A 13,972-nucleotide genomic window follows, 5' to 3' on the forward strand; every position below is an offset into this window, starting at 1 on the left:
GCAGCTCAGCTGATGTGTGTGCTGCGTTCCGGCGAATGGATGTGTAAGTTTAGTCGCGGAGAGAGAGAGGGCCCAGGCTGGGTAGAGGGATGGCGGCGACTCCAGGGGGGGGGGGGGGAACGGTAGCGGTGGTGCCCTCGCGGGGAAGGAAGGAAAACCCCAATACCAGCCCGTTTTTACGGGCTCAACTGCTAGTATTATTATATATGGGGTATCCAGTGAGTTGCCAACAGGAGAGTTCCCCCCCCCCCCCCCCCCCCCGGACAGTTCCCATCCACCGATACCCTCCAGGACAATTCCCTCCTAGGACTATTCCCATCTGACCAAATTCCCACTCAAGAGTCACAAGGAGCTGCAGTTCCCCAGGATCAAAGTCCGCTGCACTAGAGCAATTGCTACTCAGGCAAGATATTTATTTCTATGGGTTTATTAAAATACTAGTAAAAAAGGCCCGTTTCTGGAACAAGTGAAACGGGCGCTAGCAAGGTTTTCCTGGGAGTGTGTATGTTTGAGAAAGTGTGTGTGAGTGTGACTGTATGAGAGAGAGAGCCAGAGTGAATGTGCGGGTGTGTGACATAGAGTGAGACTGTCTGTGTGACAGTGTGTGTGTGTGAGAATGACAGTGTGCGGCAGGGCCCCCCTCCCCCTCCCTCTCCCCTGTTCCTTACGCCCCTCACCCCCTTTCCTCCTCCTTCTTTCTTCCCCTCCTTTTCCTCTGCCTTCCCACACTTTGGCTTCCTTAAGTCTTTTAAAACTCTATCTACCCCCGTGGCCCTAATGCCAAGTATCCGGATTCCCCACCGCTTTCCTGCTCACCCCTCCTTCAAAATGTAACACTTTCACTTCCTTCATTCTTTTACATCTCTCCTATCTAGTGTACCCGGGCATTCAGATTGTCTTCCTCTGCCAAATTTTCATTTGTTTCATTCATTCACAACTCCCAGCCCCCCCCCCCCCCCCCGTGTACCACTTTCACTTCCTTCAGTCTTTTAAAGTTGTCTCCTATGTACCCCCGTGTCCATACTCCTCCTCCAGGACTCACCTACTGGTTCCGCCCTACTCCTCCCCCTCCCATTGGACACTCGCCACATCCGATTCACTGCTCCCTGCATCGTGGCTCCTCCCCTCTCCATGACGTCACTATTATCTACTCCACCACCTCCGGTCGGAAGCCATGATTCCAGGCAGCCTCAGAACGTTGGAGGTGAGAATTATTATATAGGATTGTTTTGGTGTTTTTATCTGGTATTTTAGAGGTCTGTTAATTAATCTGTGTTAGCGGCTTCCATGCGGCATTGCCGACACAGCCCATTCAAAGTGAATGGATATAGACAGGCTGTAGATATTACGTATCCTTTACCTGCTAGTTGTGAGGAAATGGAGATTCTTGATGTACTGAAGAAGACTGTAAAAGGTGATGACTTTTTGCTGTTTGATAGTGAAAGTGATTGTCCCAATCGGATGTTGATTTTTAGTCATGAAAATAATCTCAAGGTTTTAGAATCTACCGAGGTTTAGCTTGCTGGTGGTACTTTCAAGGTTTCTCCAGAAATATTTTATCAATTATATACTGTCCATGCACTTTGTGATGGATATATAATTCTTTGTATTTTTGCCTTCTTATCGAATAAAAAAGTGACTTATTGTCCTTGTTTAATGAAATTTGTAATTTGAAGCCTAGTCTTAATCTGCAAACCTTGTAGATTTTGAAAAAGCTTCTATGAATGCTATTGTGTCTAGTTTTCCTGCTGTCTCTGTAAAGGGGTGGGGGGGGGGGTTCCATCTGTTGCAAAATATTTACAGGAAAATTCAAAGTGAGGGTCTGCAGACACATTATGCTGAAGATTCTTTTTTTTTGCTCTTTCTGCATGAATGCTTCCAGACTTAGCATTTGTTCCTCCTGATCAGGTGGTTTATTGTTTTGAAACTGTTGAGCATTGTCTTCCTTCAGAGTTGCAAGCTGTTGTTGATTATTTTGAAGATACCTACTGTATATTGGACATCCAGGGAAGAGCAATAGAAGGCAGCCTATGTTTCCAATTGCTTTTTGCAGTGTGTATGATCGTGTACAGAGTAACCTGCCTTGTACCACCAATGTGATCGAGGGATACCATAATCGCTTGAAGTCCAGTGTTACAGCTCATCATCCAAATATTTGGCACTTCATTAGAGTGTTACAAAAGGAACAAGCTATGGTGGAGGCTGAACAGGAACGTCTAATAGCTGGTCATCTACCTCCTCCATAGCATTGTCAATATAAAGCATCTCAGGAGCAGCTGGTTGCGTTAATTGAAGATTTTGGGAAGAAATCGGTGGAGGATTGTCTTCGTGGTATTGTTGATAATCTTACTACAAAAAATATATATCAACTAGAAAGGAGGACCCTAGTATCACTTTGTATTTGATATATTTCTTTGATATACCTCTCAATGAATGCTATTCCCTCTTTAAGATACACTAAATGAGTTCATTTTAAACTTATTATGACAGTGGTGAACCTCACATATAAACCAGGATAAGTTGTGCACAATCTCAATTTCTCAAATTTTCTGCTAGAGCTTAATACTTGCAGTGCACCAAAGCTTCTTTTTGGAGTTCACAAGGTATAATATGTACAGGCAACACATCAAGGTGCATGTGGATCTTCTTTTTAATCAGGCCAGTGACAACAAATATAATTGCAAACATTCCTGTATCACTCTACAACATTTTCTTGATCTCTAATTGCAAATTTTGGTATTTGAAGATATGCCCTCTCTATATACACAATATGGAATAGACAATAGCCTAAGGAATTATTTAATATAGTCTGGGATTTGTCTTCTGCCCTTTGGGGAGAAGGTAAGTGGAGGAGCAGAATGGACTGACAACAGCTTTCTGCTGTATATTTTGAGGATACAGTTATGATATACATTAAAAGAGGGCGCTGAGTTAAATATTGCTGATGCAATGGAAAGGAAATCAGTAAGTCAGCCCTGGTAGGTGAGGGGGTGATGGCAAACCTGGCACTGAGTGATGAGGTTAGGGAAATAGGGTGTGTAAATGTTGAAATAGATGACATGGATGAGCTGCTCACAAATTTCAAACTTGCTCTGTCAAACCCCCTTTTTTTTATCTACAAATACCAATGAAAAGTAATCTAAAAATTTGAACTAAAATTGCAAAAATTGTTCTAGCATGCATAAAGCTTTTACTCTGAATTCTCTTGTTTAATCTGAAAGACTCCTGATAGTCTACTGCAAAAATAATCAAGTTAAATACAATGTCTAAAATCAGTGCAATGATATTACATTTATTTCAGCCTTATCTAGGAAGCTTGACTTGCTAAAGGTCAGTTTGCCAACTTTTTGTAATTTAATAGATTAAAAAGCAACAGCAAGCTAAAGCGGATTAGTTCTATTGCATATCAATGCTACTGCAATACAGCAAGAAAATCTACAGCCTTATAGTATGGATGGCCAGTCTCAGAACACACAGATAGCAGAGAACTTATCTCCTCTTGTCTTTCTTACCGAGATATTTTTTTCAAACTCCTTGGCTTTTTGTTCTTTGAAGCTTTCAGAGGCAGAAAACTGGAAATTTGTCAGGGGGTAATAAGCATCAATCAGAGCAGGTAAGGGAAAAGCAGGAATTCAGGCAATAAGGAGAAAAAAATGAGAAACAAAAGAAAAACATATGAAAAACAATTATTTAAAAGGGAAGTTACCAAGCACATGCATAAGATAACGATCAGAAATTAAGTATGAAAACAATACAGAATTTAAATAAAATGGTAAGATACTCCCAGAAATCAATCACAAAATAAAAGTAAATTAATATAATCAGGCAGGAGATATTTTAAGTTAAGGACACTTTCAAGGAAGATCAGCCAGATATGAGAAGATCACTGGTCGTAAAATATAAAAACACTGATTAAAATAGTCTGGAACTGCCATTAGCTGCCATTAGCATATCTGGCAAGTGTTCTGTTTCTCTATAGGAATAATTTTATATGGCATTTCTGAATGGAAAACAGCATTTTACATGCAGAAATGGTAATCAATGAAATTGCCTAGGGGTTATGGTGTAAATTCTATAAATGGCACCAAATTTAGTCACCAGAAAAAAAATCTGTGCTAAGTGCTATTCTATAAAGAGTGCTACAGGCCGCTGAGCACTCTTGGTAGAACAGTGCTTAGAGCGGATTCCCATGCCCAGCTTTGGGTGTGAGGATTTACGCCTGAAACCTGGTGCAAATCCTAGCATGCAAGTTGGGAACATAACCTCATGATTTGATAGCACTGTACCTAAATATTTGGAATACCCTTGATGGGCTCCTCCCATGGCCTTTCGGGTTGCATGCGAGACACTTTGGGCATGCAGTGTTATAGAATAGTGCAGAAGCAGATGCTCATGTAAATCCGAATGAATGCCAAGTGCCTTTTAACTCCAATTAATGCCAATAATTGGTTGTTTGTGCCCAACTGACTAATTAGTTTACATGTGCATCTGGGATCCATGGCCAAACTTGGGCACCCAACTTTGGACAACCTATTTATTTATTTATTTATTTATTTATTTATTGCATTTATATCCCACATTTTCCCACCTATTTGCAGGCTATTTAGAATCTGGGGGTACATTTATATATGTACACTATATGGGTCTTATTCTACAAAGTGTATGGTCCTATATTTATGCTCCTAAAATTTACACTCCTAAATTTATGAGCATAATTTATGCTCATAAATTTATGTTCATAAATTACAAACTAATCTATGATCCTACATACATTTAGGACCATAAATAAATTTTAGGAACTTAAATTTAGGAGGATAAACTTTGTGGTATAAGGCCCTATCCCCTGGATTCTGTATAGTGCGCCTAGAGATCCATGCTGAAATCTAGGTGTATTCTCTAATAACATAAGTATATGAGTAATAACGCATTTAACTTAATTGTCTTAACAAGCTAGTCAGTGTTGAGAACAGCACTTAACAAGTAATAATGAGCACTAAATGGCAATAATTAGAATTTATGTGCACAACTCGCTAAGCATATTCTGTAATGAACTGCTGCACCTAAATTCTAATGTGCACAGTTTAAAATGGGTGTGGCTATGGGTGGGGAAATGGCCATTTTGTGGACATTCCAAAATGTATGCGTGCAGTTATAGAATATGGCCCAGTGCACGTAAATCTACGCACAGGGATTTAGGCCATGTTTTTGTTGGCTTAAATGGACGCATGTTATTTTAGGTGCTAGGATTTCTGCCTAAGCATATTCTATATACTGTGCCTAAATCTAGGCACCTCTTATAGAATACACTTAGGTGGAAATCTTTACAGCGTGGATTTTTTAGGCGCCATATATAGCATCTGGTCCTTTATGCATAGATTTCTCTAATTTGAGTGGAGGCTGCCCAAGTTCAGTAAATGGTGCTCAGAATTTAATACTAAAATAAAATCAGTGCCCTCTATAGAATCATGCATAGTGCCAATTCCCACACCTAACATCAGGTGCCAGACTTACACCTGCTGAAATCTGGTGTAAATGCTAGGTGTGCTGAGGCTGTATTCTATAAAACCCCATGAAACTTTCTAGAATGCTCCTGACACACCTATGGCTATGTCCCATTTCAATTTACATGCTAGTAGAGTTTGGCACCATGCTTTATAGAATAACGCGCAGCCAGATATGCGCACAAATGTAATGAGTGCCAGTTAAGCTTTAATAGTTGGTTGTTAGCACCCAATTATTGATAGTTAAGGGCTTGTTACTGAAATTATGTGTGCATCTTGGGCATATGTCCAAATTTGGGCCTGCAAATCTGGGCGCCATATATAGAGTCCATGGGATATTTTATAAAAATTGTTCATAAGCATGGAAAATGAAATTGTAAAGTTGTTTGTGCCTCAAAACAGTAATTTTGTGTAGAAGCTTTCCAAGATGTAATTTTAGACAAACAGATAGCTCCCTCTATAAAACAGATGTAACTTATGTGCATATATGCCATGCAAGTTAAACAGGTAATTTTGTAAGTATTTTACAGGTTCAAGTAGACACTTATAAAGTTGACCAGGGGATATATACATATGTAAAGAAAAATGCTGGGAACACATAAATGGCTGGATTCAGTAAATGGAACTGAAAGTTAGGCTCCAGAAAGATGCATGCTGAAATTGCATTATATAAAGTTTGCTCCACACCAAGCTCCTTTTATAGAATAGAGCTTAGCACTGATTCCTGTGACTAACTTTGAGCGAGCAGCTTACACCAAGTGAAACCTGGTGTAAATCCTGGCACACAAATTGAGCATGCAACCCTGGAATTCTATAACTAAATTATGGGCATGACCCTGACCCACTCCTGCCCCTCCCATGACAATTTCAGCATTCAACTTTATAGAATAGCGCGCAGGCCGAATTAGATGTAAAGCCAAATAATTGCCAACTAATTCCAATAATTGGTGTTAATTCATTCATTAAGTAATTATGTTGCATGTGCAGCTCATGATCACGTGCACAAATTTTGGCGATCTGTACAGAATCTGGAGGAAAGGGCAATTCTATAAGTGGACATGTTCTTTTAGGCATCCTAATGCTGAGGTGAGTGCCTATTCTATATTGGTATCTGGGGACCCAGGTTCCATTATAGAAGATTAACATGGCCCACTATGGGTGCACCTTACATTTAGGCGTCCTCAGTTACACCAGCCATAGAATTACTGTAACTGTGGGCTCCTAAATGTGGCAAAGGCATGTAGATTATTTTATTAAGTAAACTGCACATACAAGTGGCAGCCCCCTTACTCCTCCCATGCTCTACCCACATGAACACCCCCTTGACATTTACGCGCTGTCGCATAAGCAGATTCTTCCAGAAACTACTCAGTTGCTTTGATGCTACTTACATGCTTAACAGCGAGTTTCCTGTACATTACCGCACTCAAGTGGTTCATAACTAAGTGCACTGTGATAGAATTGTCCTTACATACAACCTATTGTTTTGTGCAAAGTGGTGGGGACAAAAACAGTGACAGAAAATAAAAAGGTGTGGGATAAACACGAGGATCCCTGTATGGCAAGAGAATGGAATGAAAGAATAGAACAGTAATTAATATCGATTTAAAGCAAAATTTAATTGACTTTACCATGTTATAAAAGGAATAACTGAGGGTAATCTGCAGGGACCAGTGAGCTACAACCCTATAAACAAACTGGTCAATATTCAGCCAGTGGCAGTCAGTGATTTTTTAAACACTGACCGCTGAAAACAGAATTAAGTCCTGATATTAATTGCCAGGCCATATCTGGGTACTGGCATTGAATATTGGGGCCTGGCCAGACTGAAGACAGCTGCTAGGCTTATGCAGGTCCAGGCTGATATTCAACCAGGACCTGCCTAAGATACTTATACATGTCCTGGGACCAGCATAATGCAGGCCATACATTCACCATCCCTGCCTGCTTAAATCACTTTGAATATTGATCCCCCTCAGAAAATGGAGGTTGGGGAGGGGATAACCTGCATAGATTAGCAGGAACAAGCCTCCCTACCTTTCTAGATAAATGAATGGTTCATGCTGATGTTTATCTGCTCTTATTTGCAATATTACAGAGGTATTCCTAGGTGCACAAAATGGCAGAACAGGTGTGGGATTAGTACTTATGTATTGATTTAATAAAATAAATGATATACGTCTATTATTACTGGCACATACATATACAGGGGGCAATTCTATAAATCAATCCCATAGAAACCACAGTGAATCAAGACACGGGTTTTACTTGCGACTAGCTGCTCTCAATTTTATGGGATTGATTTCTCATATTTTGAGCTAATTAACAACACGTAAGTACTGTGGCGCTCTAGATGCTTTTCTTGTGATTGTGCTTGTTTGACGTTTTGAAGAATACACTATACCATCCTTATTGATTGACCTCTGATGAAGGCAGGGTCCAAGAAAGCACAAAGGCAGACGGTCTGCAAACTCCAAGATGGAAAATAAACGGAGCAGATCGTTGACAAAACAAAACGTAATTTATTAGTAAAAGCCAATGGAATATACACACATAAATAGCCCGACACAGGCCGTGTTTCGCCCAACAGGGCTGCTTCAGGGGCTACACAACAGTCCTTCACTGTCAAGTGTAATGAACACATATAAAATGTTCGGCAATTATCTCAGAGATAAGAGATTGTCGGACTGACATCAAGTCAGCATTCTATGTTTTGGCATCTCTGATCCAGCTGTTTTTTCAAATCAAGGTGATCTTCCTTATATTCAATTGCAGGACATTTTATATGTGTTCAATACACTTGACAGTGAAGGACTGTTGTGTAGCCCCTGAAGCAGCCCTATTGGGCGAAACATGGCCTGTGTTGGGCTATTTGTGTGTGTATATTCCATTGGTTTTTACTAATAAATTATGTTTTGTTTTGTCAACTATCTGCTCCGTTTATTTTCCACTCAAAGGCATACATATGCCAAAAAATGGCCTGTGTCAGGTCTATTCATTAAAAGACTCTTGATTGTTCAGTTCTTGGAGGCCCATTTGTGCTTTTCGTTTGCTGTTTTCATTTGTATACTTTTGAACCCTCTCTTCTGCTACCTAAACCATTAAAGAACATTAGCGCAAAGCTGCTTTAGCATGCCAAAAATTAGACATGCCAACTTATGTCATGTAAATGGCTGGTGTAAGTTGGCACACCAATTGCACCAATCAATTCTCACAACTAATAGCATTCTATAAGTTGCACATATCCCTCATGACATACCCACGTTCTGCCCATGTCAATGCTCCCTTGAAGTAGTATGCTATGCAAATTAGTTGCACACATCACTCATGACATACCCACGCTCTGCCCATGTCAATGCTCCCTTGAAGTAGTGTGCTATGCAAATTAGTTGCACACATCACTCATGACATACCCACGCTCTGCTCATATTAATGCTCCCTTGAAACAGTGTGCTATTCAAATTAGTTGCACTTTTTATAGAACTGCACCTACAAATTTATGGCACCAATCCCGCACATAAGTGCTAGTATGCCATAGATTTGGTGCACTATTACCTATATTTAGGCCAGTTTATAGAGTGAAAGGGACAATGCTACTTCTGCTTCAGAGCAGATGCTACTTTTTGTGGCAGATTCCAGAGAGGTGTTTTTTTTTTTATAAAGGCACAATGGGGGACATTCTATAAATCACACTCAAGAATGGGCACCAGACAAGAGCGGCACTAAGTGTGATTTTATAATCAGCACAACCTTTACAGTATTATGTTTTGCATCTCATTATTATGTTTCCTATGGCAACTTAAACTAGCTTGTGTTACAGTAATATAATGCATAATATTGCCATTATTGCATATTATGGGATAAATATCATGCATTATTGTCTTAACACACCTTAGTAACCACTGCTTAGTAACACAATATGGCTTTTGTGTAGTTTTGATATGATCCCCCCTAATGGAAAGTATAATCTACCAATCAAAAAACAAGGAAAAGCAGGCAGTATCTGGCAGATATTCAGCCTGTGGGAGGCAGTCTGGCTAAGTGTCACAGTCTGTGCTGAGCCCGGATGTTCAATGCCGAGCCATTTCCAGTGACCGGCATTGAATATCTGGGGGGGGGGGGGGGGGGGGGTTTGGGCCAGCTTAAACTTAACCAGCCAAGTTAATATTCAGCACTGGACGGTTATGTTTATATCAGCCAAAGACAGGACTGCTAGTTAAGTGGTCTAATTTGGCTGCTAAACTTAGCCAGTGAAGCACTGAATATTCACGGCTAGCCGGTTATATCGCATGATGTAGCCAGTTTGCCACTATCCCCCAGATTCTATATATGGTGCCTGAAAATCTGCACAGAAACCGAAGCATATTCTATAACAATGTGCATAACTTAATTAGTTAACTAGCTAATCAGTGCTGATTAATTGAGATTTACACACACAACTTGCTAAGTGTATTCTTTAAGTGGTGTGCCTAAATTCTAAGTCGCATAGTTGAAGAGGGGGCGTGACCACAGGCGGAGTGTGGGTGTTTCTATAATCTATGCACATTATTATAGAATGCATTCGATCTACTACTACTACTACTACTACTTGATCTGCGCCTAATTTAGGTGTCGGGATTTACACCAAGTAAAGCAAGGCCTAAATGGACGCAACTAAATTTAGTCACTTGGTGAACCACTCAGCGTATTCTATATACCATGCATAAATGTAAGTCTATTCTATAAAATTTAAGCGTACTTTACAGAATACACCTAGGCATACATTTTTTTTCTGTGCGGATTTTTCAGGCACTGTATATAAAATCTAGCCCTATGCGCTAGCGGAGATAACCAGCTATCCCAAGCTAAATATTTGCGCTTAGCTGGCTAAATATTTAACCAGCTAGGAGCCATTCCTGGCCGGTTCAATAATGCTGATTATCGGTCAGTATATAGTGTATTTAATAAGGATATTGTTTTGCATCACAAATATTTACCAGAATTTTAAAGAAAAAGAATGTAAAATTCAGCAAGGTAACAGGTGGTAAGTTTTGATATTTTTAAATAATTATCTTTTTACAAAAAAAAAGGTTCAATGCTTGCTTTAAAGACAAACTCTAAATAAATGTACCATGAATGCAAAAACAAATGAAGTTTAAGCAAAATATCATAGATAGGTACAGGGTATGATACATACCTGTAGCAGTTGTTCTCCGAGGACAGCAGGCTGATTGTTCTCACGACTGGGTTGACGTCCGCGGCAGCCCCCACCAACCGGAAAAAGCTTCGCGGGACGGTCGGCACGCAGGGCACGCCCACCGCGCATGCGCGGCCGTCTTCCCGCCCGTGCGCGACCGCTCCCGCCAGTTGAATGACAAGCAATAAAGTATGAAACACAACTCCAAAGGGGAGGAGGGAGGGAAGGTGAGAACAATCAGCCTGCTGTCCTCGGAGAACAACTGCTACAGGTATGTATCATACCCTTTCTCCGAGGACAAGCAGGCTGCTTGTTCTCACGACTGGGGTATCCCTAGCTCTCAGGCTCACTCAAAACAATAACCCAGGTCAATTGAACCTCGCAACGGCGAGGGTACAACAGAAATTGACCTACGAAGAACAACTAACTGAGAGTGCAGCCTGACCAGAATAAATTCGGGTCCTGGAGGGTGGAGTTGGATTTACACCCCAAACAGATTCTGCAGCACCGACTGCCCGAACCGACTGTCGCGTCGGGTATCCTGCTGGAGGCAGTAATGAGATGTGAATGTGTGGACAGATGACCACGTCGCAGCCTTGCAGATCTCTTCAATAGTGGCTGACTTCAAGTGGGCCACCGACGCTGCCATGGCTCTGACACTATGAGCCGTGACATGACCCTCAAGAGTCAGCCCAGCCTGGGCGTAAGTGAAGGAAATGCAATCTGCTAGCCAATTAGAGATGGTGCGTTTCCCGACAGCGACCCCTAGCCTGTTAGGGTCGAAAGAAATAAACAATTGGGCGGACTGTCTGTGGGGCTGTGTCCGCTCCAAGTAGAAGGCCAATGCTCTCTTGCAGTCCAATGTGTGCAACTGACGTTCAGCAGGGCGGGTATGCGGCCTGGGGAAGAATGTTGGCAAGACAATTGACTGGTTAAGATGGAACTCCGACACCACCTTCGGCAGGAACTTTGGGTGAGTGCGGAGCACTACTCTGTTGTGATGAAATTTGGTATATGGAGCATGAGCTACTAGGGCTTGAAGCTCACTGACCCTACGAGCGGAAGTAACTGCCACCAGGAAAATGACCTTCCAGGTCAAGTACTTCAGATGGCAGGTATTCAGTGGCTCAAAAGGAGGTTTCATCAGCTGGGTGAGGACGACGTTGAGATCCCATGACACAGTAGGAGGCTTGATAGGGGGCTTTGACAAAAGCAAGCCTCTCATGAATCGAACGACTAAAGGCTCTCCAGAGATGGCTTTACCTTCCACACGATAATGGTAAGCACTAATCGCACTAAGGTGATTCCTTACTGAGTTGGTCTTGAGGCCAGACTCTGATAAGTGCAGAAGGTATTCAAGCAGGTTCTGTGCAGGGCAAGAACGAGGTTCTAGGGCCATGCTCTCACACCACACGACAAACCTCCTCCACTTGAAAAAGTAACTCTTTTTAGTGGAATCCTTCCTAGAGGCAAGCAAGACCCGGGAGACACCCTCAGACAGACCCAACGCAGTGAAGTCTACGCCCTCAACATCCAGGCCGTGAGAGCCAGAGACTGAAGGTTGGGGTGCAGCAACGCTCCGTCGTTCTGCGAAATGAGAGTCGGAAAACACTCCAATCTCCATGGTTCTTCGGAGGACAACTCCAGAAGAAGAGGGAACCAGATCTGACGGGGCCAAAAGGGCGCTATCAGAATCATGGTGCCGCGGTCTTGCTTGAGCTTCAGTAAGGTCTTCCCCACCAAAGGTATGGGAGGATAAGCATACAGGAGGCCGGTCCCCCAATGGAGGAGAAAGGCATCCGACGCTAGCCTGCCGTGTGCCTGAAGTCTGGAACAGAACAGAGGCAGCTTGTGGTTGGTCTGAGAGGCGAAAAGGTCCACCGAGGGGGTGCCCCACGCTCGGAAGATCTTGCGTACCACTCTGGCATGGAGCGATCACTCGTGCGGTTGCATGACTCTGCTCAGTCTGTCGGCCAGACTGTTGTTTACGCCTGCCAGGTATGTGGCTTGGAGGAGCATGCCGAACCGACACGCCCAACGCCACATCCCGACGGCCTCCTGGCACAGGGGGCGAGATCCGGTGCCCCCCTGCTTGTTGACGTAATACATTGCAACCTGATTGTCTGTCCGAATTTGGATAATTTGACAGGACAGCCGATCTCTGAAAGCCTTCAGTGCGTTCCAGATCGCTCGGAGCTCCAGGAGGTTGATCTGCAGATCCTTTTCCTGGAGGGACCACAGACCCTGAGTGTGGAGCCCATCGACATGGGCTCCCCACCCCAGGCGAGATGCATCCGTCGTCAGCACTTTCGTGGGCTGCGGAACTTGGAATGGACGTCCCAGGGTCAAATTGGTCCGGATGGTCCACCAGAGCAGTGAAGTGCGACAACTGGTGGAGAGGCGGATGACATCTTCTAGATTCCCGGTGGCTTGGAACCACTGGGAAGCTAGGGTCCATTGAGCAGATCTCATGTGAAGACGAGCCATGGGAGTCACATGAACTGTGGAGGCCATATGACCCAGAAGTCTCAACATCTGCCGAGCTGTGATCTGCTGAGACGCTCTGGTCTGCGAAGCCAGGGCCAAGAGATTGGTGGCCCTCGCTTCGGGAAGGTAGGCCTGAGCCGTCTGGGAATTCAGCAGCGCTCCTATGAATTCCAGAGACTGAGTTGGCTGGAGATGGGACTTTGGGTAATTTATCACAAACCCCAGCAGCTCCAGAAGTTGAATAGTGCACTGCATGGACCGGAGGGCTCCTGCCTCCGAGGTGTTCTTGACCAGCCAATCGTCGAGATATGGGAACACGTGCACTCCCAGCTTGCGTAGGTAGGCCGCTACCACCACGAGGCACTTTGTAAACACTCGTGGGGCAGAGGCGAGCCCAAAGGGCAGCACACAATACTGAAAGTGCCGTGCGCCCAGGCGGAATCTGAGATACTGTCTGTGAGCTGGCAGTATCGGGATGTGAGTGTATGCGTCCTTTAAATCCAGGGAACATAGCCAATCGTTTTTCTGAATCATTGGCAGAAGGGTGCCCAAGGAAAGCATCCTGAACTTTTCTTTGACCAGGAATTTGTTCAGGCCTCTCAGGTCTAGGATGGGACGCATCCCCCCTGTTTTCTTTTCCACAAGGAAGTACCTGGAATAGAATCCCTGCCCTTCCTGCCCGGGTGGTACGGGCTCGACCGCATTGGCGCTGAGAAGGGCGGAGAGTTCCTCTGCAAGTACCTGCTTGTGATGGGAGCTGAAAGACTGAGCTCCTGGAGGACAATTTGGAGGCAGGGAGGCCAAATTC

The 13,972-nt window shown here is 43.3% G+C and overlaps 1 protein-coding gene across 2 annotated transcripts in view; it reads right to left on the minus strand.

The window, feature by feature from the left end:
- LOC115478870 (glypican-5-like) overlaps nt 1–13,972 on the minus strand; it is a 1,084,132-nt gene that overhangs the window by 715,456 nt on the left and 354,704 nt on the right. Inside the window, exon 5 of one of the 2 annotated variants that reach the window (XM_030216504.1) lies at nt 3,513–3,572. The exons of the other annotated variant lie outside the window; for it this stretch is intronic. Within the exon in view, the coding sequence (XP_030072364.1) occupies nt 3,513–3,572 (60 nt within the window). The remainder of the gene's footprint in view (nt 1–3,512; nt 3,573–13,972) is intronic. 2 annotated transcript variants of the gene reach the window in all.

The sequence above is a fragment of the Microcaecilia unicolor genome, chromosome 10 (assembly GCF_901765095.1).
Source record: "Microcaecilia unicolor chromosome 10, aMicUni1.1, whole genome shotgun sequence".
In the NCBI taxonomy this organism is placed as follows: domain Eukaryota; kingdom Metazoa; phylum Chordata; class Amphibia; order Gymnophiona; family Siphonopidae; genus Microcaecilia; species Microcaecilia unicolor.